The sequence below is a fragment of the Cucurbita pepo genome, chromosome 1 (assembly GCF_057944985.1).
Source record: "Cucurbita pepo subsp. pepo isolate OVF chromosome 1, ASM5794498v1, whole genome shotgun sequence".
In the NCBI taxonomy this organism is placed as follows: Eukaryota; Viridiplantae; Streptophyta; class Magnoliopsida; order Cucurbitales; family Cucurbitaceae; genus Cucurbita; species Cucurbita pepo.
In genome coordinates this window covers 20,794,847-20,822,045 of record NC_141798.1, presented here as the reverse complement: position 1 = coordinate 20,822,045, position 27,199 = coordinate 20,794,847, and the positions used below count along the sequence as shown (strand labels likewise).

General features: G+C 39.5%; 7 protein-coding genes and 2 pseudogenes across 17 annotated transcripts; 2 read left to right on the top strand and 7 right to left on the bottom strand.

The window, feature by feature from the left end:
* Window positions 1-26: 26 nt before the first annotated feature.
* Window positions 27-2,367, bottom strand: LOC111806445 (glycosyltransferase family 92 protein RCOM_0530710). The gene is made up of 2 exons (XM_023691763.2): window positions 1,944-2,367; window positions 27-1,766 (listed from the first exon to the last, which is right to left on the bottom strand). Exons 1-2 carry the CDS (start codon window positions 2,050-2,052, stop codon window positions 187-189), a joined length of 1,689 nt encoding a protein of 562 aa, XP_023547531.2. The 5' UTR covers window positions 2,053-2,367; the 3' UTR covers window positions 27-186.
* A 787-nt stretch (window positions 2,368-3,154) lies between these two features.
* On the bottom strand, window positions 3,155-6,734 carry LOC111800802 (E3 ubiquitin-protein ligase SDIR1). Of its 7 annotated transcripts, XM_087129325.1 has the most exons (9): window positions 6,584-6,724; window positions 6,449-6,480; window positions 5,575-5,701; window positions 5,430-5,484; window positions 5,287-5,339; window positions 4,966-5,194; window positions 4,277-4,391; window positions 4,141-4,186; window positions 3,430-4,029 (listed from the first exon to the last, which is right to left on the bottom strand). In XM_087129325.1, the coding sequence occupies exons 3-9, from the start codon at window positions 5,653-5,655 to the stop codon at window positions 3,754-3,756; spliced, it is 855 nt and encodes a 284-aa protein (XP_086985451.1). In that variant the 5' UTR covers window positions 5,656-5,701; window positions 6,449-6,480; window positions 6,584-6,724; the 3' UTR covers window positions 3,430-3,753. The 7 variants fall into 7 exon arrangements, with proteins under 7 accessions (XP_023540467.2, XP_086985451.1, XP_086985453.1 ...); XM_023684699.2 differs by adding an exon at window positions 3,155-3,423 and having other exon boundaries at window positions 3,904-4,029; window positions 5,575-6,699; XM_087129327.1 differs by lacking the exon at window positions 6,449-6,480 and having other exon boundaries at window positions 6,599-6,734.
* Window positions 6,735-6,935: 201 nt separating this feature from the next.
* LOC111800792 (aspartic proteinase PCS1 pseudogene) lies at window positions 6,936-8,602 on the bottom strand (annotated as a pseudogene).
* A 1,622-nt stretch (window positions 8,603-10,224) lies between these two features.
* Window positions 10,225-11,341, bottom strand: LOC111806842 (thaumatin-like protein). Its single transcript, XM_023692341.2, has 2 exons — window positions 11,060-11,341; window positions 10,225-10,975 (listed from the first exon to the last, which is right to left on the bottom strand). Exons 1-2 carry the CDS (start codon window positions 11,112-11,114, stop codon window positions 10,293-10,295), a joined length of 738 nt encoding a protein of 245 aa, XP_023548109.2. The 5' UTR covers window positions 11,115-11,341; the 3' UTR covers window positions 10,225-10,292.
* A 215-nt stretch (window positions 11,342-11,556) lies between these two features.
* LOC111810055 (uncharacterized) lies at window positions 11,557-18,728 on the top strand. 4 transcript variants are annotated; one of them, XM_023696625.2, is made up of 5 exons: window positions 11,557-11,710; window positions 11,937-13,752; window positions 14,133-14,334; window positions 14,436-14,632; window positions 14,705-15,085. In XM_023696625.2, the coding sequence occupies exons 2-5, from the start codon at window positions 11,958-11,960 to the stop codon at window positions 14,764-14,766; spliced, it is 2,256 nt and encodes a 751-aa protein (XP_023552393.2). In that variant the 5' UTR covers window positions 11,557-11,710; window positions 11,937-11,957; the 3' UTR covers window positions 14,767-15,085. The 4 variants fall into 4 exon arrangements, with proteins under 4 accessions (XP_023552393.2, XP_023552402.2, XP_023552375.2 ...); XM_023696634.2 differs by having other exon boundaries at window positions 11,562-11,715; XM_023696607.2 differs by lacking the exon at window positions 11,557-11,710 and adding an exon at window positions 18,083-18,728 and having other exon boundaries at window positions 11,722-13,752; window positions 14,705-14,789.
* LOC111810102 (ribulose bisphosphate carboxylase/oxygenase activase, chloroplastic) lies at window positions 14,923-17,349 on the bottom strand. The gene is made up of 7 exons (XM_023696678.2): window positions 17,142-17,349; window positions 16,664-16,992; window positions 16,454-16,559; window positions 16,275-16,360; window positions 15,712-16,184; window positions 15,333-15,614; window positions 14,923-15,244 (listed from the first exon to the last, which is right to left on the bottom strand). Exons 1-7 carry the CDS (start codon window positions 17,184-17,186, stop codon window positions 15,129-15,131), a joined length of 1,437 nt encoding a protein of 478 aa, XP_023552446.2. The 5' UTR covers window positions 17,187-17,349; the 3' UTR covers window positions 14,923-15,128.
* On the bottom strand, window positions 17,619-18,536 carry LOC111810111 (AT-hook motif nuclear-localized protein 20 pseudogene; annotated as a pseudogene).
* A 654-nt stretch (window positions 18,729-19,382) lies between the features above and the next one.
* On the top strand, window positions 19,383-21,661 carry LOC111810119 (Tetratricopeptide repeat (TPR)-like superfamily protein). Of its 2 annotated transcripts, XM_023696703.2 has the most exons (8): window positions 19,385-19,562; window positions 19,642-19,770; window positions 19,908-20,003; window positions 20,082-20,154; window positions 20,240-20,301; window positions 20,510-20,591; window positions 21,188-21,248; window positions 21,496-21,661. In XM_023696703.2, exons 1-8 carry the CDS (start codon window positions 19,461-19,463, stop codon window positions 21,545-21,547), a joined length of 657 nt encoding a protein of 218 aa, XP_023552471.2. In that variant the 5' UTR covers window positions 19,385-19,460; the 3' UTR covers window positions 21,548-21,661. The 2 variants fall into 2 exon arrangements, with proteins under 2 accessions (XP_086982905.1, XP_023552471.2); XM_087126779.1 differs by lacking the exon at window positions 19,908-20,003 and having other exon boundaries at window positions 19,383-19,562.
* Window positions 21,662-21,984: 323 nt separating this feature from the next.
* On the bottom strand, window positions 21,985-24,237 carry LOC111810092 (uncharacterized). The gene is made up of 3 exons (XM_023696668.2): window positions 23,351-24,237; window positions 22,308-22,853; window positions 21,985-22,224 (listed from the first exon to the last, which is right to left on the bottom strand). Exons 1-3 carry the CDS (start codon window positions 24,176-24,178, stop codon window positions 22,123-22,125), a joined length of 1,476 nt encoding a protein of 491 aa, XP_023552436.2. The 5' UTR covers window positions 24,179-24,237; the 3' UTR covers window positions 21,985-22,122.
* Between the last annotated feature and the right edge of the window lie 2,962 nt (window positions 24,238-27,199).

The window sequence follows — 27,199 nt, the reverse complement described above, 5'->3', positions numbered from 1 at the left end:
AAGTACAAAAAAATATACAAAAGACATAAAAGGAGAAAGAATGGCTTTATCTATCAATCAATTATCACCCCTAACCAAAATACATTATTATATGATTCAAAAAAAAAAAAAAAAAAAAAAAAAAAAAAACACAAAAACACAAAAAAGGAAACCACTACACATGTTCAGATTAAAAGTCTATAAGACTCATAAAAATCCCTTGTGCTTCCTCTTCTTCCTGACCCTCCTCCTTCCTCGACTGGGCTCTTCTTGCCAAGGCAAAAGATGGGTTTTTGAATCGGTCAACGTGTCCAGCACCAGGTCCCTTACCCCAGTGTCATTGACCTCACAGAACCGGCTCGACCAGTCCTCTGGTTCTACTGCCTTAGTCCCCAGCCCTGGTGCCCTGTCCTTCGACCCCACGTTCTGCTGATCCTGCCAATCCGCCACATACGTCGCCACCCGCCTGTAAAACTTCTCCTTAAACACTTCCCAAACTTGGTACTTGTAATGGTTTATGACCATCTCACTCCGATCCAAATTCACATACTGAAACCCATCTCTCAAGTGGAAATGATGCACCACGTTGATCAATGTGTAGTTCAAAACCTCCGGGTTCACTATGCTCTTGTGCCGCTCCGGCACCGCTTTCCTGCACGTGTACCCAACCGTCACGCCCTGTGGCGGCATCCGTTTCAGCCCCGATGGCCCGAAGCTGTGGCAGGACACGCGAATCTCCCCAACCGTGGTGTTTTTGGCTTGGTTTGTGAGCACGTCCAGTAGAGACAAACCACTTGGCAAGTAGAAAAACTCGTCAACATCAATGAATCCGACCCAGTTGCAAGAATCACGAGCCCGTAAAGCACAATGTGCAAAACCAGATTCCTGGGTCTTAATCCAGGGCCAGATATATCGGGAAATATTGTGTTTGACACTGGAGATTGATGCAATTGCGTCTTCTATGTCGTCGTCGCTGTTGTTGTCGTAGATGAACCAGCGGCTGACGCCGAGATGGGCGTGGTAAATGATCCATTCTTTAAGAAACTGTGCTTGGTTTCGCAGCATTGTGCATATGCACATCTCGTGGGGCTTCCGGGGGGGTGGTGCGGAGGATTCTGATAAGGGCAATGGGCGGGCTACTGATTTCAAAATTCCGCCGCCTTTAATTCTAATGGAGACTTTAATTGCATCATGGATTCTATTGGGATTGCCGTGCAAACTAATTGGTGTTCTACAGCGCGCAACTTCTTGGGCAAGCGACATGACCTCGGACCTTAGCAGAAACTTGACCTTCCGAAAATCCCACCCAAAAACACACTCGAATTTCGACGCGTTGGTGAGTCGTTCAGGGCGTAGATTGAGGCCTTTGACAAAGACAATGGTGGTGTTGTCTCGGTCCATTAGTGCTTCATACGCAAGAGAGTCCCACCGGTGCGACTCCCCACCTCGGAGATGGGACTTGGATCTCACTCTAATTGAAACTCTAGACCCGCGAGGGGGGAGTGGGCACCGGACTATTTGCTTTTGAAGACTCTCCTCATTATCCAAGCCGATCGGCCGCCGCCGCCGCTTGTGGGGCACCGACGAGTTCCCGGAGAAATAAATGCAGGCGATATCCCTTATGGCAAATGGTCGAACAGTTCGTGGGTGGTTGATGAAAACGAGAGCTTGATCGGGTAGGGTCACCGTTTCTTGAACGGAATACCGTAAATTAACAGAGGAATCATCGGAAACGGCGCTATTCACCGGAGTATGCCGCGTGTGAACCAGCTCTGGTTGAAAGGTATCTGTTACACATTTTACATACATCGAAGGAAACCGAAAGAAAGAAAGAAAAAAAAAAAAAAAAAAAATCAGAGTTCCCAACAATGACAGATTCAAATTCCAATTAGATCAGGGAGAAATCTAAAAAAAGAAATTAGTTAGAGCAATGGGGGGATGAAAATGGAAATCAAAAAACATACCACCGGAGAAGAGACGAAAAGTGATGAAAAGGAGGAAGGGGAGAACGAGGAGGGTGCACCAGAAGATGGCGATCCAAGAAACGACATTGCGTTTCCTCCGATCTTTCATGGCGGAGGCGGGGTCATATATGGAATTAGCGAAGGAAAATGATTGTGCCGGCGAGTGGGTTCAGTCATTCATGCTATAGGGGGCAGAACAGAGGCGAGCAGGGCAGGGTCAGATCTCGTGGTCGGGCCCTGCGTTGGCTCTGGAATGGAAGGAAAGGAGAAGGAATAGAAGAAGGAAAATTGTGTTGTGTTGTGTTCTGTTAATGGTTTGATGGGAAAGAGAAAGGGCTGCCGCTTTTGGTGGCTTATCGGAGGGTGGTTACTGGTAAATCCTCATAAAACGAAGATTCCACCTCTTCGTCTTCTTCCCTTCCCTTCCACCCAAACAATGCCACCTCATCCAAAACTGCCTTTCCTTTTTTATAAACACTTTTTTTTTTCTTTTTTCTTTTTAATATTTATATACAAATATCTGTTTTTTTTTTTTTTTTTTTTTTAAACATAATTATATATAGTTATAAAATTGTTTTTTTTTTTAGAATTTCCTTATTGGTATTCAAACTTTTTAATATTTTGTTAAATTAAGTTTATTTTTAATTCGTGTACACAATTTTTTTCTTTATTTAGTATCTCAATTTTAAAAATATATTTATTATGTAAATATGCATTTATTTATGCATTACTATTTGTCACCGTAGTTATTTGTGCGTTATTTATTATAATCCGTGTACAATAACAAACTATACGAACGGAAGTCTCGGATGACATTCGATAGAAATGTTTTAGATAACGTGAGCAAGAAAATGTAACAAACTATACGAACGGGAGTATCGGATGACATTCGATAGAAATGTTTTAGATAACGTGAGCAAGAAAATATGAAAAAATTCAATGTTATAGACTAAACGCGAATAAACCATAAAACTTACCAACCAATATGGAAGAATTACTAAGAATTTTGATAAATGTATTGTAATTCATTAAATTTATTAGTAACGGTTGAAATTCTACCAATAAGATGGTAAATAAAACTTTATTGATTGGGATGGAATGACGTGGGAGGAGGAGATTAAGGGTACAAAAAGTTAACGGTGGTTTTGAATGTAGTGGATCGGTCCCACTTTCGACGATGTTTTTTTTTTTCCATTTTGGAGAGATAAAAGTAATAATAATACCTGGAATAAGTTGTAGAGGTAACAAGTACTTGCTAATAGGGGTTGGAATAATACATGGATGATTATGCAACAACAAAATTCTGCTCACTCACAAGCTCAGACACTACCTAACTACACCACGTCGGTTCATATAATTAAACCATATAAGCATCGGTTTCCCCTTGCCCCTGCTCCGACCACCCGGGCACCGCTCTGAATTTGCAAACAGGACATGTTCCCTGCTGCCCCAGCCACGGATCTATGCAGTTCGCATGGAACTACAACATTGAATTCATGTATCGAGATTAAAGTGAAGAGAGGCTCCGAATGCTAAAATGAAAGGAGACGAACAGCTAATGAGAACAACCAAGTCCATTTTGTAACGTCCCAAGCACATATTGTCCTCTTTGGAATTCTTTAAAACGCGTCTACTAGATAGAGGTTTCCACACCCTTATAAAGAATGTTTCGTTCTCCTCTCCAACCGACGTAGGATCTCACACATCTACTTCCAACATGAAATATCTACGATTATTTATTCAGAAGGATAGGTGTTGGATGATGAAAGTCCCACATCGGTTAATTTAGGGAATGAACATGGGTTTATAATCAAAGAATGCTCTCTCCATTGGTATGAGGCCTTTTAGGGAAGCCCAAAGTAAAGCCATGAGAGCTTATGTTCAAAGTGGACAATATCATACCATTGTGGAGAGTCGTGTTCGTCCAAGAGTAGGCAAAGAGAGAGACAGAGAGATAAACCTGATGCAAACATGGCAAACTGCGTATGAGTTCACCAACGTTTACTTGCTCTAAGCAAACACTGCATGTAAGTTCATCCTGTAAGGACTTGGTACCGCTAACTGCATTGACTGAATCTGGTCTCTTCTGCAAAAGAATAAAACGTACTTGAAAATTGATGATAAGAATCAAGAACACTACAAAGTTTAGGCCTTCTTTGTGTGTTCTGCATTACAAAACGAGTAATTTGGTGGATACCTCATTGGATTCTGAAGATGAAGCCTGTTGATTCGCAGCAGGGTCGCTGCCCATAATTTAAAGAAAACTTAATTTCAGTTTTTTGGGCATAAGCTAGAGTATAACAGATAAGATGCACTAATTAATTACGGATTACCTTTGAGGACCAGAAACCTTGTATTTATGGACAGGAAGAGCATTTATTTGTTCCTCGCTCATTGACGGTGTTGTTGGAACATTGTCAGAATCCAAAGCTCTCAAAGTTTCATAGTCTGAAGAAAAATGATATGTTAAGACAGTATCATAGACAAGAATATATAGGAAACTTTGCTTCCTTACTAATCAACACAATAGAAAAGAGTCTGAAAATCGATTGTAACAGCCCAAGCCCACCGCTAGCAAATATTGTCTTCTTTGGACTTTTCCTTTCGAGCTTCCCCTCAAGGTTTTAAAATGTGTCTACTAGGGAGAGGTTTTCACACTTTTTATAAGGAATGCTTTGTTCTCCTCTCCAACTGATATAGGATCTCACAATCCACCCACCTTGGGGCCCAACGTCCTTGCTGGTACACTACCCGGTGTTTGGCTCTGATACCATTTGTAACAGCCCAATCCCATCGCTAGCCAATATTGTCCTCTTTGGGCTTTCTCTTTCGGTCTTCCCCTCAAGGTTTTAAAACGCGTCTGCTAGTGAGAGGTTTCCACACTGTTTATAAGAAATATTTCGTTCCCCTCTCCAACCAACATGGGATCTCACCTCGGTACACTAGAAGAATATCAAAGAATAGTGGCCATGTTTGACTAATTCTAAGCTAAGAAACTGCATTGTATAGATTTGAACCACACCTAAATCATCAAATTCCCTATCAAGCAGAGCAAGTTGAAGCCTTAGCCCTTGTAAACGCCCTCTAGTTGCAAGTGCTATTGATGGTGGCATATGCAACCTCAATTCAGTGTGACCCAGAAGACCACTAGCTGCCATAGCTCTAGCTTGGGCTTGAGCCTGAAGTTGTTGACAACTCGCGTACATCCTTAATGTTGTAGCCATTAAAAACACACCAAGCACAAGCCAGAGCTAAATATGCATTTTCAGAAGAAGAAAATGTAAATATTTGCATCAAGGGTTAAAAACTACTAAACAATCACAGTGTGGGAACCGAAATTTACCAGAAAGTTTGGTGACATCTGGTGAGAGTTCAATATCATGAATAACAGAAGAACTGAAACAAAGTCAAGGAGTAAAACCAAAGCAATAGATCAAAATTATCACATGAAACAGAAATCAGTCATGAATATAGGTAAAATGGTACCTGTGACAAGAAAGGCAAGTGAGTTCGAGTTAACAGGACGTGCTGCATGAACACGCTGATTGGGAGCAGAAAGAAAATATATTTTAAACAAAAAGTTCTGAGCATTGGTATTGAAAACGTAAAGTCGTTCAAATATCGAGCATACCATTGCGCGCCGCTCAGGTATAAATCCAGGGAGACCATTTTCTATGTCTGGAACTCGTGTTCCACGGAAAACAAAACTCATGTCCGATGTAGTTGTGACAGCTAGTTCAAGTCAGAGAAATGTGAATCTACATAATGAAAAATCTAATGAACTCCTGACAATAATCTGCAGAACACATCAAGAAAAATGCTCCAGTATCTTAATAGAAAGAAACATAATGATTCCCGCAACTCCTTGAACAAATGACATAAGAACCGAAGCTTGAAGAATCAAAGAATCATAATAGCCTAAGCTTTGTCAATGTAAAGATGTAATGACAATGGCTAACCAATAAACCACTCATATGACAAACAAAATCATGAGTAATTTAAAAGAGTTCGAAGTTCTTCCAATACATATGCAGTTCAACAGGAAGAGCATAGCAATCCCAATTAATTGCTATCTTAGTTATCAAATTCAATCCATCAGCCACAATCATTACCTGGGCATCCCATTAACACCAAAAAGACTGTAAGATCACTGCATTCGAACTCAAACATACATCCATACATCTTATATCAAAAGATTGAGGTCTCTACTAATGCTCGAGTAAGAAATCAGAACTACCGGTCGATCGAACCAGATCAGTTTTGAACATTTTTCATCCAAATTCTCAATTCTCCACATTTCCATTAAACTCCCAGAGATAATTAAATGAGGCGAGAACATGAATCTATAAACAGAATCAGACAGACACGACAATTCTACAGCCCCATAAGCTTCGATGACAGTTAAACAAGTGAAATTAAAACAATAAGAAAAGAAAAATCGCTTAATTAAAGAATCCCGAGTAACAAAAAGGCATAAGAAACGAGCGATCATCAAATAATCGAACCAGATTAATCCTTGATGAGAGAAATCCGAGACCTACAGAACAGAATCGAGTAAATTGGGTTGATTTTGTTGGTCCAAAAACAACAAGGATGGCCTGGAATCGAAAAGTTACGATGATGGGGCATGCTAAAATTACGTGAAAAATGATCACCCGGCGGTAGCGACGGAGAAGATGGGGGAGCGAGTCGATGGCGGGAGGTGACTCGGACGTGTTGAGTTGCGTGTTGTGACCCGTCTCTTCTAAGGAAGGCTTTGGATAAAAGGAGTTCAGTTGAATACATTAAACGACGTCGTATTAGATTTGCTCAAACCGAAATCACCCCTCCATTCTGTGGGACCCAGTCTGTCCCCAACATAATAATTTAATATATAAGAATTTAATTATTATTTTTAATCTGCAATTAAATTAAATTAAATTAAATTATATTATATTATATTAAAGAGTTAAGCCAATTTTTCCCTGGGCATGGTTGAATTATAGTAAAACGTAGAACCAAAAATTAATTTTTATAATGTTATTTTTCAAACATAATTTAGACAAAGTCTTAGGTTATTGTGGGTTTAATGTAGTTTAAAATTTTTGGAGGCGTTGACCAAAATTGAATTGAAAATTTTAAAGGTCCAATCCGAGGCGTTGACCTGCTGAATCACACCTGGTCTCGACAAATCCCAGCCTTGATTTCGCCAGATCATATTCCATCCACAAGTTCTGTTGATGATGATTCCCAATCACAAACGCCGCTATTCCTAACAAATCCGAGTTCCCAAACGTCATGCAATACACCCAATCACCACCCTTCACCATTCCCGGCACTCGGTACAGCAGCAACTCCCCGCCGACAACCATCTCCGCCCCATTCAACATTAGACTCACCGCCGGCAGCGGCGGCAGCTTCCCCTGATTCGCCGGTACTCGGAAGCACGAGTCCATTGCTCCTTGGAACACGAAATTCGGATCACCCAGTGGAACCAAAACGCCCTTCGTTTGTACCAGAAACTCGTTCTTTAAAGCCGTGTACACCGGCCCCAGAAGAAACGTGAACTGGGTCCCTGAATCCACCATGGTCTGCCCGGCGCCGGTGTGGTCCGGAACCAGAATTGATTTCTCCAGCGCCAGGATTTTGTTCCCCACTTTAATTCCCTCCAGTTTGACTGTGTACGCGAACCGATCGTACGACGGCAATGGCGTCGACATTTGAACCAACGGCGTGTACGCCATATTCCCCACCCACGAATGATTACCTTCGCCTAAAATCAGAACGCCGGAGGAATCACGACCCGGTATGCAGTAAGAGAATTTCGACAGACCCAATTGAGTCACAAACGAAAGCGACCCCCGGTTCATCCCCATTAGCCCAGTGGTCTTCGCATCCTCCTGCGGATTCGAACTCGAACCCAAACCCATACACCCGAATAAAGTTCCGGGTTTATTCAACGACCCGATTCGAAACGTGTCGGATGCAAGATTGCCCTCGAGAGACGAGCCGTCAGCGTATGAGACAAAGACATCGCATAGTTTCTCTTCGTCGCATACAACCGGGTTGGGTAAGTCTCGGGTTTGCTTCTGGCAAATGGGGGAAATGCAGGGGATTCGCGAGTAAGAAGAGGAAGAAAGTGGGTTAAAAACAGAGGTCAAAGTTTGGGTTTTTTTTTTGCAGTTAAGCCATGGGAGTTCACTCCCTGTATCCAGCACCATCGTGACAGCTTGAGGCGGCGATCCGACAGTCAACTCAACGGTCAACGTGACATTATGGTGGAAACTGAGTTTGTTCGACGGCTGTGAATTCAATCCCGTCTCTGTTTTGAGTGGCAAAACCATCGCCTGAGTTGCAGAAAAACAGAGTCTCTGCTTGAAACAGAGGAAGAAGACGAGGAGTTGCAGAAGGTGGAAGAAGAAGTTCATGATTTCGCAATGGAATGGAATCGAATCTAATCCACGAGAAAGAATATGGGTTGATCGTGTTTTTGAATGGAATGCGATCGATTTGTTGGTTCGGATTGAAATATCCGAAGGAAGTAGAGCGTTTCTTGAGAGAAAAAGGGACTGTTCCAGAGTTTCATAAATAGTGCGTTTTGTGTACAAAAACGTGCGTTACGGGGTAGGCTGTAGGCAAAAATATTGTCCATTAATTTACCTTATTATAATTTTTGTATTTAAGGAATGTTTTCCTATACACACATTTAATTCAAAATAAAATTACAAAAAATGCTTCCAATTTTACCTTTTAAAAAAAATTAAATTAATTAAAATAATCTCCTAGATTTGAATATATCTAATACATCATTTTACCTTTTAAAAAAAATAAAATTAATTAAAATAATCTGACCTAATTAAGATATATATCGTGAATATACAATTAAATAAATTAAATATGATGTTATCGAATAATTTATGACCATTAATATATTACCTTTTTTATTATTTATTTTGTTTCAAAATCTCACTTTCAAATATTTTATCTTTTCTCTCAATTTTGCGTAAACAATTACTTTAGTTGTTGCCATTCAATTTCTTTATTAATTATTTGTTCACAAATATATTCTAAATTTAATGTTTAACCCATTGTTTATGCAATTTTCTAAAATATTGATAAGAGATAATAGTATCAAAAGGGCTTGATATTCCAATTATACTCAAAGTTTGTAAATTATAATATAACTTTTTTTTTTTCTTTTCTATTATATTAGTTTTAAACTATATATTTAATATCGTGTGACATATATCGTAGAACTCATATCTTCTTTTGATTATATATCGTAAAAATTGAAACAATTATCAAATGCGACCCTAATTTTTTGAACGGAGAGTAGAACTGGGATATATATACATCAGTGGTAGCTGAGAATTTTTTGTTTTGAGTCAAAAGAGAGAGAATTGTTGGTCATAGCTTTCGTAGGTATGGAATCAGATATTGTCTTTAGACAGTGAAATTAAAAACAAGATTGTGTAACTTAATTTCGAAATGATGTCTAGTACAGAGTTAGAATACATACGAGTCCTAATGTTACGAGAGAAACCAGAGGTGAAAATTAACGGAAGAAGCCCAATGCAAAACAAACATAATTTAAACCAACACAGAAGGATCAGACCATCGGATAAAGGAGAAGAGAAGAATTTGGGTTGGAGCCTAAATGGAACTCCTCGAAGAGACACACGTCATGTATGTCCTCGACTCATGGAAGCCTTAAAGAGTTATCATTCGAGTAAAGAAAAGATGCATTATCCTATCAAAATTTCACTATCAACAGGTAAAAAATTTATTTATATTTTTGAAAAAAATTAAATTTAAGATATTTTTAATTTATCAATAATAATCATACTACCTTTATTTAGCTCAACTACTCTATAATAGAATCAAGCTTGATTTAATTAATGTTGACTTTAGATTAATTATCTACTTTGTTTGATTGAAAAACAACAAATCACCCACTATTCTTAATCAATAATTTGTCACATTCTATGACCTAAACACGATGATTTAAGGGTCAATATTACGTAGAATTTGAATACATTTACTACTTTTCATAACTCGAGTTTCACGAGACTCTCAAAGTATTGAAGAATTGACTCCAAAGTTAATTCTCGGTCTTTTCTCTCTTCTTTTAAGGTCAGTGAGGTTCATAAAAACCCATTTGGTTATTTTTTCATGGGATTAGTTAAAATACGGACAAACCCATCGACTAATACCCTCGACAAGTTGGCCAAATAGGACTTGGACCTTTTTCTTGAGGGGTCGGCCTTTCTTGAGTTGTATCGAAGCTTTAAGTCGACCCTAATGTCATAGGAACAAATTCAAATTGGTTCTAAAACAGTGGAGGTTTGACAGCTCAAATCAAAGGGTATTTCATATAGGACTAGGAGGGCAAAATGTGATGACATATCGAGGAGCCTTACACATTTTAAGCCCTGTAGATTCATCATAAGCATAGCTATAAGCCATGGGGCATATGGCCTTAAACAAATGCCCAAAAATCGATGGCTTACAGATTTTGGGATCTGCATATTCCCCTCTGCAGCAATACTTATCCGATTTCGCAGCCAAACAAGCGCTTTTACACCCCACCACTTTCCCGTCTCTCTTCACCTCCAGCACCGACGGGCAGCACCGGTTCAGATCCGCCGCACACGCCGCAACCCCACACCCAACTTTCCCGCCGATCGGAGCCATCGCCACCGGAACATTGAATCCATCCACCAGACTCACATCGTAGTAATGCATCGACGACTTCGAAGTTCCCAACGTCATCTCCACCACCGTCGCCGGCGGTACGCCGCCGATTCCGCTACAATTGAGGAGTCCAGCGCAGTCGCCGGTCTGGCAGGAACCTCGACCGGTTTTTGGGTCGAAACAACAGCCCTGTCTTGGCCAAACTCTGCCGGACCATCTCTCCGGCAATTCAACCACCGTCTGTTCTCCAGTTGAGAGATGAAATCCACCATCTCTGGGAAGTGGGTTGCCGGCGTTTCCTAAAATACCCGGCCATATGCTCTCCTTACAGTTGTTCACTATAATCAACTGAACCCCATCTGTAAAACAGAACACCACATTCATAAGTAAAAGAAAGAACATTCCTTTGACTAAAAATCCAACGAAGAACACAAATTATGAACCTGCAAAAGAGAAGAACAAGAAGAGCAACAAGAAGAACAAGGAGAGATTAGACATTTGATTTAGATTAATTTTGAGAAGGAAACTGGAAGTGTTCTCTGTAATTGAACAAGGAGAAACTTGAAAACAGGTTCCTAATTTACAGGCACCATGATTTCGAGCTTCAGAAACTGTAATTTCTGAAACGGTTTTTGATCAACTGGAGACTTCGTTTCAATAGGATAAATTAGAAAAAAAAAAAATCAAATTAAAATTATATAAATAAATTATCACGTAATTATTTATAAATAAATAGAAAAAAAAATAAAATTTACGTTAATTTATGTTTAAGAAAGTTTTATATTAAAATGAAATTGTAATAGAAAAAAAAAAAACGAGAATTTATATAGTCCGGTCTAGTTTTCCAGAAGCCCATTTTGAAGAAATCCGGTTCGAGGAAAAGAAGCAGACGGCTAATAACCGGATCATTCGGTTGGCCAACCCTAAAACGAGTAAACTTAACCGGCTGTAGTTGCCCTAACCGGCCCATCCGGTACTGAGAACCAGCGCTTTTCTGCTCACGAAACTCAAAACTCAAACCCTAAACCCAACTCGGTTTCTTTTGATTTCATCAAGCCGAACCCTTCTTTGTCTTGCAAAGTATTCAACTCCGAGTAAGGTTCTATCTCCATCTGTATCTTTATACTTTTTCAATTTCGTAGATTGTTTGGCTTTCGATTATAACATTCATGCTTCTAATAATCGATGAGCCACCCTGAGATTGAAGGTCTTCATTTTGGAAATAATTCCGTTTTTTTCTCCATATTTTCTTGTTACGGAAATTTAATCAATCTCTGTGTGTGTGTGTGGGTGTTTTTTTTCTTCCTTTTTTCTGGGAAGGTATCTGTTGAGATTGCGGGAATGAGTTCCGGTTTGCAGCTAGTTCCTATCACGCCGCAAAAACACGACCCAGCATGGAAGCACTGTCAAATGTTTAAGAATGGGGATAGAGTGCAGCTCAAATGTTTGTACTGTCACAAACTGTTTAAAGGTGGAGGGATTCATAGAATAAAAGAACATCTTGCTGGTCACAAGGGTAATGCTTCTACTTGCCACAGTGTTCCTCCTGAGGTCCAGATTATAATGCAGGAGAGTTTGGATGGGGTGACGATGAAGAAGAAGAAGAGACAGAAGCTTGATGAAGAAATGACTAATGTGAATGCCATGACTGGTGAGGTAGATGCAATTTCAAATCATATGGATATGGATTCTAGTCTTCAATTGATTGAAGTTGCTGAGCCACTTGAAACCAGTTCAGCTTTGCTAATGAATCATGAGGAAGGAACAAGTAATAAACTGGGAAGGAAAAGGGGTAGTAAAGGGAAGAGTTCTTGCGTGGAAAGAGGTATGATTGTCATTCCGAATGGTGGTGGTATATTAGATTCTAATAAGGTCAATAATTCAGTGCATATGGCTGTTGGGCGATTTTTGTATGACATTGGGGCATCTCTAGAAGCAGTAAACTCTGCCTATTTCCAGCCAATGATAGAATCAATTGTTTCAGCCGCTACTGGGATCATACCGCCCTCGTACCATGATATTCGGGGTTGGATATTGAAGAATTCAGTGGAAGAAGTGAGGAGTGATTTTGACAGATGCAAAGCAACATGGGGAAAGACTGGTTGTTCTGTCATGGTTGATCAGTGGCGTACAGAAGCAGGTCGAACCATGCTGATTTTCTTGGTGTATTGCCCTGAGGGAACAGTGTTTTTGGAATCGGTGGATGCATCTGGAATTATGGATTCCCCAGATTTGCTTTACGAATTACTCAAAAAAGTCGTGGAACAAGTTGGGGTGAAACATGTACTGCAGGTGATTACTAGGTGTGAAGAGAATTATGCTATTGCTGGTAGAAAGCTTTCTGATACGTATCCGACCCTCTATTGGACTCCATGTGCTGCGAGTTGTGTGGATTTGATTCTTGGGGATTTTGGAAACATTGAGAGTGTAAATACTGTTATTGAGCAAGCTCGATCGATTACAAGATTTGTCTATAACAATAGTATGGTTTTAAACATGGTCAGACGGTATACCTATGGTAACGATATCTTAGAACCTTGCGCCACAAGATCGGCCACGAACTTTGCCACGTTGAATCGGATGGTTGAACTGAAACGATGTTTGCAGACCATGGTTACTTCTCAAGAGTGGATGGACAGCCCATATTCAAAGAGACCAGGGGGATTGGAAATGTTGGATTTAATCAGCAGTGAATCATTTTGGTCCTCATGCAATTCAATTATTCGTTTGACAAACCCTCTGTTGAGAGTTTTGAGAATAGTGGGTAGTGGGAAGCGACCTGCGATGGGATACGTTTATGCAGCAATGTATAATGCTAAGCTAGCAATTAAGACAGAACTTGTTGACAGAGAGCGTTACATGGTCTACTGGAACATTATAGATCAGAGATGGGGACAACAGTGGCATCATCCTCTTCATGCTGCTGGATTCTACTTGAACCCCAAGTTCTTTTATAGCATTGAAGGAGGTGAAATGCATGGTGAAATCGTATCAGGCATGTTCGATTGCATAGAAAGACTGGTTTCTGATACAAAAATTCAAGATAAAATAATAAAAGAAATAAACTCATACAAGAATGCTGTTGGAGATTTGGGAAGAAAGATGGCTATTAGAGCGAGAGAGACGCTGCTTCCAGGTTAGTATCTAATCTATTGCTATTCCTCAGCTTCCATTATGCACCATTGCACAATTTGCACTTCACCAGCTTGTTTATGACTTGCATTTCTGAAAAACGCTTGGAACCAGATACATGGCTGATTACGCGTTCTAGGATTATTCGTATAACTGGCATGCTAAGGACTTGGGAAGTACATATGTTTAGCACAATGATTTTTAGGAGATATTTTCTATCATACTGACCATTAAATTTCATTCTGCACGACTTTGGATAAACTGGAGCACCATCTGTTGCGTAGTTATCTTCCATGCATATCAAGAGCGACCCTTTTTCTTCATGTTTATCTTCTTTCTGGCTATTGGTTGAATGATCTTTTCATCTGTTTATGTTTCTTGTAGCTGAGTGGTGGTCAACATATGCATCAAGCTGCCCATGTTTATCTCGCTTGGCCATTCGAATTCTTAGTCAAACCTGCTCCTCAGTGGGGTTAAAGCAAAATCAAATCCTTTTTGATAAGTTACATGATACCAGGAATCACATCGAACACCAACGTCTTAGTGACCTTGTATTTGTGCGCTTCAACTTGCAACTCAAACAAATGTAAGTCAGTTGAAACATTTATTACACAATGAGTCTCCCTGTTTGAAATTTAGGGGCATTGCTGATTTTTTTTTTTTTTTTCCCAATGAATTTATTGGCAGGGCTGCTAAAGCCAATGAACAGTATCAAGTTGACCCCCTTTCCTTCGATGGGCTCGGTATTGTTGATGACTGGGTTTGGAGAAGGGATTTATGTGCAGAGGATTATGGGAATCTGGAATGGACAGTTCTTGACAACCCTCCCTCCGGTTCCACTAGGCTTTTACCCCTGCACAATGACTGCGATGACTTGGTAGCAGGTGATTAATTCATTATGGTTCGATTACCACAATGAGACTACAATCCATACTGAAATTCTCTGAAATGTACAGGGTTTGATGACTTGGAGGTTTTTAAAAGGCAGAGGGAGAGTGAAGACGACAATATTTCATAGCACGAAGCTACTAATGCCTTCAAGTAAGTCGCACCGATTCTGTTAATGGATGATCTTACTTGTGTCTAATTATCATGCATGGCGGAGTGATGCGATGGTATTATGTAGTCGAGCTCCTCAAGAGCAGATTGAATGTTGTATGTCTCAGTAGTAGAGTAGGTCACTAGTCCACTGTATCTTAGAATTGAGCAAGTCAAGTAGCTTTGTAGATTACAACGCGTTTAGGCCGACTTATGATTTAGATTGTTCAAATTAAAGCTGTATATGCAAACCATGGAAGGAGACACCCTTCAAATAAATTTAATGAAATCTTGGTTGAGCTTTCTGTGCGGAAAATTCTGTGCACATCCCTTCGTGATTGCTTATAATTCATAATTGCAACTTCCATTATCACTCCTAGCAGTTGGGTCGAAGTTCTCTGCATTAGGGTCTGTGCAGCCTTCAGGGACAGGAAAATTCACCTGCTGAGCGGCTTTGCCTGCAACAAACAGAACCAGCAGCTAAGGACAAGCTGCTTATGTTTTGTACAATTCTAACAATCTATAGAGGGTCAAGAGAGAGCTAACCGTAGAATGCTCCACTTTTTATAGAGTCTTCATTGGCATCACCAAGAGCAGCCTCGCTCAAGTACTTGTCAGCCAATTGGACTCTCTTCACATTCTCTTGCTCCTGAACGAGCATGTTCCCATACTCGAGAAGCTTCTCTAAGGTCATCTTTGGCTGCTCGAACGTCGGTGGTCCTTCCTTTGAGTTAACGAGCCTCTTAGAAATATTTTCAACTCCGACTGAAGCAGCCCACTTCCTCACTTCATCGTCATATACTCTTGCCCTCAGGGCACCAAAGAAATCTGTATGATCATGGTTTAGTTTATCAGGTTAGAATATAGAAGGGAAATGAATCATAGTACTTATGTATTTCATTCATGGTTTACACTCGGAACTTACCTATGGATTGGCCAGGGAAGGTATCAACAAGCTTGACAATTTCTTCTTTAGGAACATTGTCACTCCTAAAGATTCCTGTGCAGACACCAATTCGATCCTCCCGAGTAGGTGCCCAGTAGAATTTTTCCATACGACCATCACGGATGAGAGGAGCATACAGTGTTGAGAAGTCGTTACCCGTGACAATGATGGGAACACGAGGGTTGTCCTCTTTGTTGTACATACCAGGGAGCTGAACATTGGTTGGATTATCAGCTATGTTCATGAGGGTAGCGTTAACCATCTGGTTGTTCACAGTGTATTGAGTAGTGCCACCAAGACGACCAGCTCCTGCGTCGAGATCGTTGATAAAGAGAACACACATTTTCCCTTTCTTGATAATGTCTGCTGCTTCACGATATCTCTGTCGAATCAGTTTTGCAGGTTCCCCTGCATTTCCACTCTCCAATTCCCCTGCACTCATCATAATGGGGCTGAAACAATGAAACAAAACATTAACATGAAGCAGTTTGAAATCATCTGAAATGGCTAAAGCCAAGAGGATGGAGAGGATTGCAACTCACTTGATTCCCATCTTGGCCAAAACAAGTTCACATTGGAAGGATTTTCCTTGACCTTTGCCTCCCCAAACACCCAAAATCAGAGGAACCTAAGGCAGAACGATCCGATCGAGTAATTGGTAAAAGAAATAGCCAAACCCAGGAATGAAACTAATGAACAGTAAACCAGTTTTGTGGTGAACCTTGATATTGGGAAGTTTCATGAAGTTCTTAGAGATATGAACAACTAGTTTGTCCATAAAGGAAGGAGCAATGTAAAAGCCATCCACATTGTTGTCTAAATTGTACCTATAATATCATTGTCAAAACTATCAGATCCTTCATTATGAATCATAGATGAACGCACGCGCACACACACACAAAAGAATATGTAGGATTTTTATTGAACTTACTGACGAAGTCCAGCACTCAAATATTCATAAGAACTAAGAACAGGGTCATGAGTTCCTGCTCCAGTAGGAGCTTGGAAGAGTGAGTCAACCAGTCCCTTTCCTCTGGTGATATCTTGCTGATCATCAGAGATATCATAGGCAAGCCCCTTCCATCTATCCTTATCAGTTTGCTTCTTTTCATCAATTTCTTCGGCAACAGCTACTACCTTCAAGCTACTTCCCCAAGAGACCTTTGAATTGGGGTATCTTGAGTTCACTTTCTTCAAGCTGCTGCCTAAGAATGCAGAGCTCTGAACTGAAGCTCCGGAGATGGCGCCATTTAAACTCACCTGCAATAAACAAATCCCACGCTTTCACTTTCACTTTCACTACCCAATTAACCATTCTTCACCTCCTCTAATTTCACATCATTACGAACTCTTATTCGAGCTAGAAATTTTGAATTCTAAACATTAATGGCTGAAAAGATGTCAGTTACCGGAATTCTGTTGACAGCTCCGGCAGTGGAGAGAGCGGTGACCATCGGATTCGAGAGAAAGGAATGAAAGAAAGAAACCGAGTTGAAGGAGAGAAGTTTGGAGTGTTTAAGAGTTTCAAATTGAAGCAAATGGAAGAGGAAGACGATATTTTTGCAGTAAAAATGATAGAACTTTGGAGAGTTCAAAGTTCGGTGTGGGCAATGGTAGTGGCAGTGGATAGGCTTTTCAAGTTGTTAACGACCATACAATCTTGGTTGCTGGGACAACACGTGTCATCTGGGAGATGGACTGGAACTGTGTCGTTTTGAGGATACGTTATGTGTTTTTTGGTTATCCACTAAAATCAACATAATAGTAATCACCTCAAAATTTAGATTTCTACAAATTGCTTTGGTTATTAAAAATACATGGCAAGCAACAGTTAGTCTCTCGGTAAATGTTTGAATTATTATGTTAATGATAAGTAAGCGTGAACTATATAGTAATAGTTCAAACACATCACTAGTAGATATTATCTGTTTTGCTCGTTACGTATCGCTGTCAATCTTGCGAGTTTAAAACAAGTTTCTTACGTGGACGAAGAGACAAAACCCATTGGGTAAGAGAATCAAGAAATGATAATTTATGAGTGGAAGATTGAAAAAACTGTAAAATGGGTTGTTTGTGGAGTGGGAAACAAATCTCCACAAATCCAAAATTATGATCATATACCATTAATACGATGGAGGAAGTTGAGCCCAAAACACATCTTGAGAAATTTGGGTATTTGAAATCAAATTATGAACTGCCAAAGAAGCTCCTCCTGATGATTCTCCCATTGAATTTTTTCCATTACTATGATCTTCCATTTCCATTTCCTTGTTTCCATTCTCTTCCTCTTCGTCAATCTGTAATCTTTCATATATAGCGTTTGTAAACGAAGCTGCAATTACTATCACAGGGCCGGCGGCGATGAGGGGACCGGAAACCAGGCCGCCGACGACCCGTCCCTGGCCGCCAGCTAGACAGACGGTCAAGCTAGTAGCCCACTGGGGGGACGGTGCGGGAAGGAAAGCGCCAGAGAGTGACAAGATCTCGAAGCGTTCATGGAGAGTGATGACGCCGCCAGGGGCAGCGGGTTGGCGGAGAGTGACGTTGGCGACGAGGCCGGAGCTGCTGAGAATGGAGAGTCCGCAGTGGCGGCGGTGAGCGAAGGTGGAAATGGAATGGGCTATGTCGGTGGCGGGGGTGATTTGGAATACGTGGGTTTGGAAGGCGTTGGGAGCGTGGTTGGTTATGAGAATGGGTGGGCTTGGCTTGTTTCTTGAGCCCGGTGGGCGACCTCGACGGCGCCTGTGGATTTTAGCTCCATGCTGATCTTCAATTCCAATTCCACTCCACCATCTACTCGCCATATCCTTGGACTTCGAAAAAGAACTCTGTTTTAGAGCAAAAGGGAGAAGGGGGGGAGCCTCTGTTCTTGCTGCTTGGAAGCTTCAAAGCTCAAGCGAGTGACAGAGCTTCTGGAGAAACATTAAAGATTTTGCAGATAATAATAATAATATTAATATTAAGGTTTATGGGCAGGGAGCTAGTGTCTTCGATTCCATTGTCGCCTAGCCTGTTCTCTCTTCTACAAATTTTTTTTTTTTGAAATCTGGTCGGGTCTAGGGTGGGGATGAAGATCGAGAATATAATCCCTCCTCATCTCTGTTTAGCTAATGGAAAGAATTTCCCACCCAATTCAAGTTGGGTACACGACTGGAAATCTCTAATTCATAATATCAATAGCCTCAACAACAGTATAATCGAAAGACTCAAGCGTGTGTGGGTTGTGAGTGTCCTGAAAAAAAATGAAAAATTATTATATTATTAGTTTTTTTTTTAAGGTAGAGAGTGAAGATTCGAACATGGGCAACAAGCCTAATGAAATTCTAGTCATAGGTGTTGTGTCTTTAATTTGTTATCGCAAAGTTTACGTGTATTAGTTCGAAGAAACTCGTTAAAGAATATATGTGCAAGATGAATATTCAAAAGAGCTGATCGATATCGCTAGATCCCTCACTAAGGATACTCTGAAAAATTAGCCATGATTTTCAACATAAATCAGTAGCATTATGAAAAGAGACGTTCAAAACAATCTTTAGTGAAAGTATCTAAATATTTTGATTTGGTTTAGTTGGCGCTGAGCATCATGCTTGCACCACGTGGCAAAATATTAGTGGAGAAGGGAGCACGAGAAAGATCCGAGCACGGCCACATTATCCAATTCGAAAAGGAAAGCAAAGAAGAAAAGAAAAGAAAAGAAAAGAATTCTGGGAAGAACTGCAGCTTTGGAAATGGCTCTGCTCAACGCCTCATTATGTTCTTCCACTTGCAGAATCCCTTCCAGACCTCACCTTCCTCTTCCTCCCTCCATTTCCGCCCTTTCCAATCCTCAGGTAAACTTCACCTCTCAACTTCTTCTCTGCTTCTCTCATTTTGTACTGAAATGCTATGATTTCGACCAAAAAAATGAAGCCGATGAAGCACCAAGTGGAAGCTACTCGGAATTTTGTTCTTTCCGTTGGAGAATCCGCCTCTAAAGCCAGCTTCCTCGCTTTGATTTCCGCCTCCTTGTTCCTCGCTGATCCTGCGCTAGCTTTTAAGGTTAAATTGTTAAGCGTATATATCTTTCTTGTTCTGATTGTTTCGAATGAATGTCTGTTGTTATATCTCTGTATTTGAAGCCGCTTCAATCTGATCATTCACTGATTTTGGGTGAACGGATTCGATTTCGTAATTAGGGCGGAGGTCCTTACGGTGCTGGGGTCACAAGAGGTCAGGATCTCACTGGGAAAGATTTCAGTGGGAAGACCTTGATCAAGCAAGATTTCAAAACGGTTTCTCCCTTTTCAAACAAATTCAATTTTTCCTCATGTTGTGTTTCTGAAATAGCTTTGCGTTTATTTTCTCACCAGTCTATATTACGGCAAGCTAATTTTAAAGGTGCAAAGTTATTAGGTGCTAGCTTCTTCGATGCTGATTTAACAGGTTCGTTATTTCAGTGTTCATAAGTAATAGAACAAATTCCCATTAAAGCTGAGTTCAATTGTTTCTTTCTTTGCCTAATTGTTAGGAGCGGATCTTTCTGATGCTGATCTCCGAGGAGCAGACTTCTCTTTGGCCAATGTTACCAAGGTGATGTATGTTTATTCCTGTTAACAGTATCATCTTTAGTTGATTTCAATCTCATTCTATGCACAAAGTAGGTTATGTGATGCATTGAAATCTGCAGTTTCTATCTGAGATTTTCCATTCAAGTTTTGGTTCATGTCGTGCTTTGATCTTAGAAGCCAATGAAATTATAGTCTTTATCCTCGATGGTTTCTTTTTCTGCTTTCGGCAGGCAAATTTAAGCAATGCCAACTTAGAGGGAGCGCTTGCTACAGGAAACACTTCTTTTCGTGGATCAATAATAAATGGAGCTGGTATGTATGTAAAGCTAACATTTATGTAGCTTTTAGTATTTGAAGGGGGATCATCCTCTCTCCAAAATTTTCTTAGCTAATAAAATACATTAATATAGGTTGTTACTCCAACCCCACTATTTTTATCAAATTTGAAATTCTAAACTTATAGGTTTAGTGTAACAACCCAAGTCAATCGTTGGCAAAAATTGTCCGCTTTGGTCCGTATTGTCGTTTATCTCACGGTTTTAAAATGCGTTTATTAGGGAGAGTTTTCCACACCCTTATAATAAATGATTCATTTCCCTTTCCAACCAATGTGGGATCTCACAATCCCAAACGTGTCTTTGCGAGATCCTAGACACGATTTTACATGCGTCTACTAGGAAGACACCAAGCTATAAAGAGGGTGGATTGTGAGATCCTACATTGTGTAATGGGCCAAAGTGGACAATATTTGTTAGCGATGGACTTGAACCGTTACATTTAGTTACTCGTGTTAGGAGTGCAAACAAACTCTCACATTAGTTAAAAAAGGGAGTAATCTGAGGTAGATAAGCAAGGACGAATATCTCTATCAGGAAAATACTGATGGTTAATTCATCTCATGATGTCAGACTTCACAGACGTGCCTTTGCGAGAGGATCAGCGGGAGTACCTTTGCAAAGTTGCAGATGGGTAAACAATACTTTCCTCTGTTTTTTTGGGTCGACTGAAAACGGTTCAATAAAGATTAAAGAAAATATTTCAGATCCTTCAACTTTGATGAAAGTAACAATTTAGTCACTTTAACTTCAAATGTTACATGAAAGTAACATTTTGGATCCTTAAACTTCCATGAAAGTGGTTTTTACTGGTAAATAAACTAATGAAAGTGGTTTTTACTGGTAAATAAACTAATGAACTCAGTCCTTTCTGTTGACAGGGTGAATCCAACGACTGGAAATGCAACCCGGGAGACCTTGCTCTGCAACTGAGAGTCGAATAATATGGCGAGCTACTAAGGTACAAAGAATCATAAAGATTTACTTTAAAATGTAATGAATTTAATAACTATGTGAGTATCTAATCCAATGAGTTCAGTTTTGTCATTCTTCTGTTAATATCAACTCATACCCTGTTTTCGCTGTTTGTCCATATCATAAAGCTTATGAAAAGCAACACATTCGAAGAATCAGAACAAATTGGATGTCATTGCTATTGAATTCAACATCCAGTTGCTTTAGAACCATATCTAGAAACCAGTAGGAATTTCATCATTCCCCAGTTCATAGTTTTTACCTAACCCACTAAACGCACATAGTCTAACGATTGGCTATCACAGTCCTCTTTTTTAGTGTTCATTTCAATAATTCAGCTGATTTTTTGCCTTACCCACTCAGCTGATGTATATAAGAACATGGATTTAGCAGTCTCTGTTAAATATTCTGATATATTTCCTGTATGTATTCATATTAGAACTGTTACATTTACAATGGGGCAATCCGCCATCGTTATTATGTGGCCTAAAACTCAATTCAAATTAGATAAACATACTCCCGAAAATGAGAATCTACGTGGTAATTGTTTCACCCTTGCTGCATTTTCTAATCCTAATCCACATATTGTCATCGCTTCCCCGATCCATAATCTCGCAACACTGTCGTTGTGGTGCCTGTTCATCCAAACAAATAGAAAACTCAATGACATGCTGAAATGACAATGTTATAACAATTGTGTTAGACGAAGAGAGATGACCTTCATCCATAGCTGAGTGTCCATCTTCATTGAGGAGACAGTAACTTCCTTCACTGCCATGACCCGACCGTAATCCTGCCTATCACATACTTTCTCGTCCTTGGCCACGAACCTTTCGTAACTGGTTTTCGTACCCCTCGTGTCCACCTCTTGAACTCCCTTCAAAAAATAAACCACCGGCCCCCAGCACGGGTCAGCACTCACAGGTCGTGCATTGAAGCTGAAGGGTCCATTGCTCCAGCTCCTCCATGTCTTAAACGTCTGAAATGGAATCTCCAAATCCGTGGCTGTCACCAAGAAAGGATATATCTGAACAGTATAGCCCCAAGCAATGGAGACAGACCATTTCCTCCTCCGATCATAACACACACTTTGCTGAATAATTCGACTCGAGTCGACCCGGTATGCTTCCATTAGTAATTTCAATGAATCAATCCTTGTTTTGTTAGGAAACAATGGCTCCACGCTGTCTAGGTGATGCAGAGATACAAGTGGCGCCACTGGATGCGCTGCCAAAATCCCATAAGGTTGACCTCTTATATCAAACTGTACAAATTTGACCAGAATTTCAAAGCCATCAGCAAAACAAGTCAATGGCAATGTATATAAAAATAGGAACTTTAGGGTTTAAGATTGGATCAGCAAAATAGGAACTTCCATTGACCTTATCCAAAGTTGACATTTTTAACAATATTTATTTATTAGCCAGCATTCCCAATAAGTATTCCACCCTGGAAATGGAATATTCTAATTTTTATTTTAATATTCTAAACCCTAAACCCTAATTTCAAAATCTGTTCATCCACCGGCTTTTGTATGTACATTCATTAATTCTTGGCGTTTGAATATGAATGACAGTTTAGGAGACGCAGACATGGTGACCGACTTGACCGGTCTCTTTTTTCTTTTTCCACATAGGCGTGCCTAACAATCCCTCCATCATGACACGTGTCAAAAAAGACGATAGATCCCAATATTTTACATTATTTGGACCAATTGTAATCCGCCACGTCATTATTATAGTTATCGAGAAAAGAATTAACCTGGTGGAAGCCTCGTTCTCTGGTGAGTGGCACACCGAGCTCGCTTATACAGGCCCAAACCCTTTGATCAGAGCCGTAGAAAAAATGGTAGCGTTGAAGACACCCGTCCATCACGTTCACCAATTGGGCGGCGAGTGGGTAACTGATCGCAAATCCGCCGCCGCCGAACGCCATTTCATACGAGTGCATCTCGTCTTGCTCCACGCTCTCGGAGTTTCCGCCAATGTAATACATCTGATTGTGATCATATTTCGCTAAAACCGAAACTAAATTCTCAGTGAAAAACACCGTATCATCATCTCCCATCACGAACCACCTCACGTTTTTTAACCCCAATTTAAAACCCTCCACTACAATTCGAGCCATTCGAACCGCCGCCGACTTACACGAGTAATCCGGCCCGGAGCACTGCCCCGACACCCGATGCGGAACGAGTTGGGTTTTTCTCGGTTCCCTATCGAGCCAAGCGAACCCACGATTCCGATTCGGAACCCACCAGAGATGAGTGTAGAGACTGCGATCTTCCCACGTTTGAACCGAGGCGCCGATTCCGAATACGATGTGGGATATGTTGGTGGCGGCGTCTGAGATGTGGGCGTCCGGTTCAGAGACAGCGGTTCGGGTGCGGCGAGGAAGGATGAAGCGGTGGGGGTCAGAGATGAAGGCGGAGTGGATGGCGAGTAAGATGGAGGCGATGAGACAGAGGAGAAGGGCGGCTCTGGCTAAGAGAAGCAAAAAATTGGAGAGATTTAGGGGAAATACAAAGAATTTTTTGAAGGTGTTGATTAGAGGTTGAATCGATTTGGAAGCGGCTTGAAAGGTCTGCATGTTGAATCGGAGGAGGAGAAGAAGTAGAAGAGGTAGAAGAAGCAGAGAGACAAATACTATTTTTGAGTGAGGAAGGGAATGGTGTTTGGAAAAGGAGGGGACGCCAAAGTCGTTACCTTTTTCTTCCTTTTTATTATTAATATTAAGTGGTGTGGATTTTTAAATGCTTCCCTTTCCACTCTTGCCTTCCTTTCTTAACAAAACAAATACTATTTTTCTATTCAACAAATTCGTTTTCATGCTTTCTTATTATTATTATTATTATTATTATTTTTTTCTCGAAAAAAGGAAGGATGCAAGAGCAATATGGCTTATATAGTCACATCCACCTCACTTAAAAGGATTGAAAGTCACTGCTTATACCAATAAGGTGAACTTTCGTTTTTGATAACTCTTAATGGTTAAACATGTTTTGTTTGGAGTTATTTTATGCTAATGACTTCTTAAAAGTTCTTTTAACAAAACATGCTGAAAAGAAAGAATATGTGTTGGATAGAGATAGTCTTCACTCTTAAAACTGAGATTAATCTTTTGGAAAAAATATTTTGGAAAATAGGGAATTCTACAAAAAGGGACAACGTTCAAAGAAATACAAATATTGACTATATGGTGGAGCTTGTCGGATTCTTGGCATTTGATGTATCTTCTGAGAGAAAGAGAGTGATAACAAACTTGGACTTGTTTGCTTTTAGGCCTAATCCTGAGGTTGAAGTAGCTTGGTTTGATTAGAACAATTAATAGGCTACCCTCCTTTGTTTGGCGCCATTTCTTAAGGCAGTTCAATCATTCCGTCGCGTAGAAGATATAGGAGAATGTTGAAACCATTAAATGTCAAATCTAGATTTCAAATTATAATCGGAATCTTATGCCCTTTAGATTCAAATCAAAGAAGAAACTATAATGAATTTCGAAATTAAGAAAAAACTCGTTTGTTTCATATGAACCAAGAGACTGTGAGAGTGGTATATGGTAATGAACGTGAGACAAAGACAAAGACTACGACACCAACAAAGGTCATTGCACCGAGGAGACGAAAGAACCTAGAAGGATATGCCAACTCATATTGTCCCATCATAAAAAAAATAATTATATATAATTTGGTAAATCTTAAAAAAATTGTTTATTTAGTTAAATTTGGAACACAAGTCTCAAAAGATAATTGAATAATATTATGTTTTTCATTTTTTTTTTTTATTTCAATCATTGGATCATTTGCAAGCCAAATGTTTTTTGGAAATTCGAATATCGATTATGATGATGATTATTATTATTATTATTATTAATTGAGATGGAAATTAAATTAATTTGATTAACAGAAAGAAAAGAAATTAGCTAAGCTTCAAAATAAAAGAAAAAAGACATTTAATTAATTGAAGGGTCCTTTATTGTCATTTCAGTTAGCATAGGTGGGCCCCACCCACTGTCAGAGCCTTTATGGTTCTTGTATACGTGTACAGTGACAGGATATTCACAAAAGCTATCCTTTCCCATAAAACAGTGGGCCACAAAGGACTTTTCCGTAATTTCCTCATCCCTTCTCGGTGGATCGTCTTTTTGGGCTGTTCTTTTATTCTTATCCACGTTTTTTACCCTTCCCCTTCCTTTCCAAATACAAAATGTTTAAATTTTACTACGTCTTTCCTATTATGCCCCTCCTTTATGATTTTTATTTTTTATTTTATTTTTGTACATTCTATTCTTTCTTCCTTTATTTATTGCATTCTATTATTATAAAAATGACCGATGGTTAATTATTTATAATAAACGTTATTATTATTTTCTGTATGCCACAAAATTATACATAAATTTTGAAACGTATATAGATTAAAGCTAAATTTTAAACCATATTAATTAAATATTTTTAAAATATCCCTCCTACAACCAATTACGAAAAGCCACGTGTTGAAGAGTGCCAACGGAGAAGACACGGCACACTTTGGTACATCAATGATAGGTGAGTGATTTAAGTGATTTCCAAATAATTATTTATATGTGATATTTCAATTCTGATATAATTCACCAAATAAATTTCTACATTAATAAATTTCTACATTAATAAATAAATTTCTACATTAATAAATAAATTTCTACACAAATGTAGGCTTCAGTTGATAGACAAGTTGATTGTCTAGTCCTACGACAACTAAATTTTAGGCAGGCCTATCAAATATTAATTATTTAATTATTTTAAGAAAACGACTTTTCAAAATTGTTTTTAATTAGTTCTTATATATTTTTATTTTTATTATTCTTAGAATAGGTTAAATCAGACTAGTCAAACTATAACTCCTAGTTTGAATGAGGTTAAGGCATGACATAGACCGCCCTATTGATGAGGTTGAGGCATGACATAGACCGCCCTATTGATGAGGTTGAGGCATGACATAGACCGCCTGTTGATGAGATTGAATCACAATAACATTCCAAGCCCACAATTCAAATCAAGAAGCAGTTTCAAGTAACTTTGATTCCACATACTTTTTACTGTTGTTTATTTATTTACGTTAGATTCAACCATATTTAATACTCGGTAGAGAAGTTTTAACCCTATTTCATCTATTTTGTGAGATTTCACTGTTAATTGGAGAGAAGAATAAGTGTGGAGAGAGGAATAAGTGTTAGCAAAAATGCCTCTTGGGTGGATTGGAGATCCACAGTCCATTGAAGAGGGAAACAAAACATTTTTTTTTATAAGGATATGAAAATCTTCCCCAGTAGAACCCTTTTAACAATCTTGAGGTAAGCCTGAAAGAAAAAGCTAAAAAAAGACTATCTATTAATGGTGAGATTAAGCTATTACACATTTTCTAAGACTAACCCACGTCAAAATAATTCTTAGTGAATAATCCACCACATTCAAGCCCCTCACATTAATCAATCTCAAAAAAAAAAAAAAAAAAAAAAATCCATTTACCTAACAATATATTTTGTTCATTACATGAGGAAAGCAATCCCTAAAACAGGATTTTAACATCAAATTGAACTTATATTTAAGATGCGATTTAAATGTTCAGTCTCGGA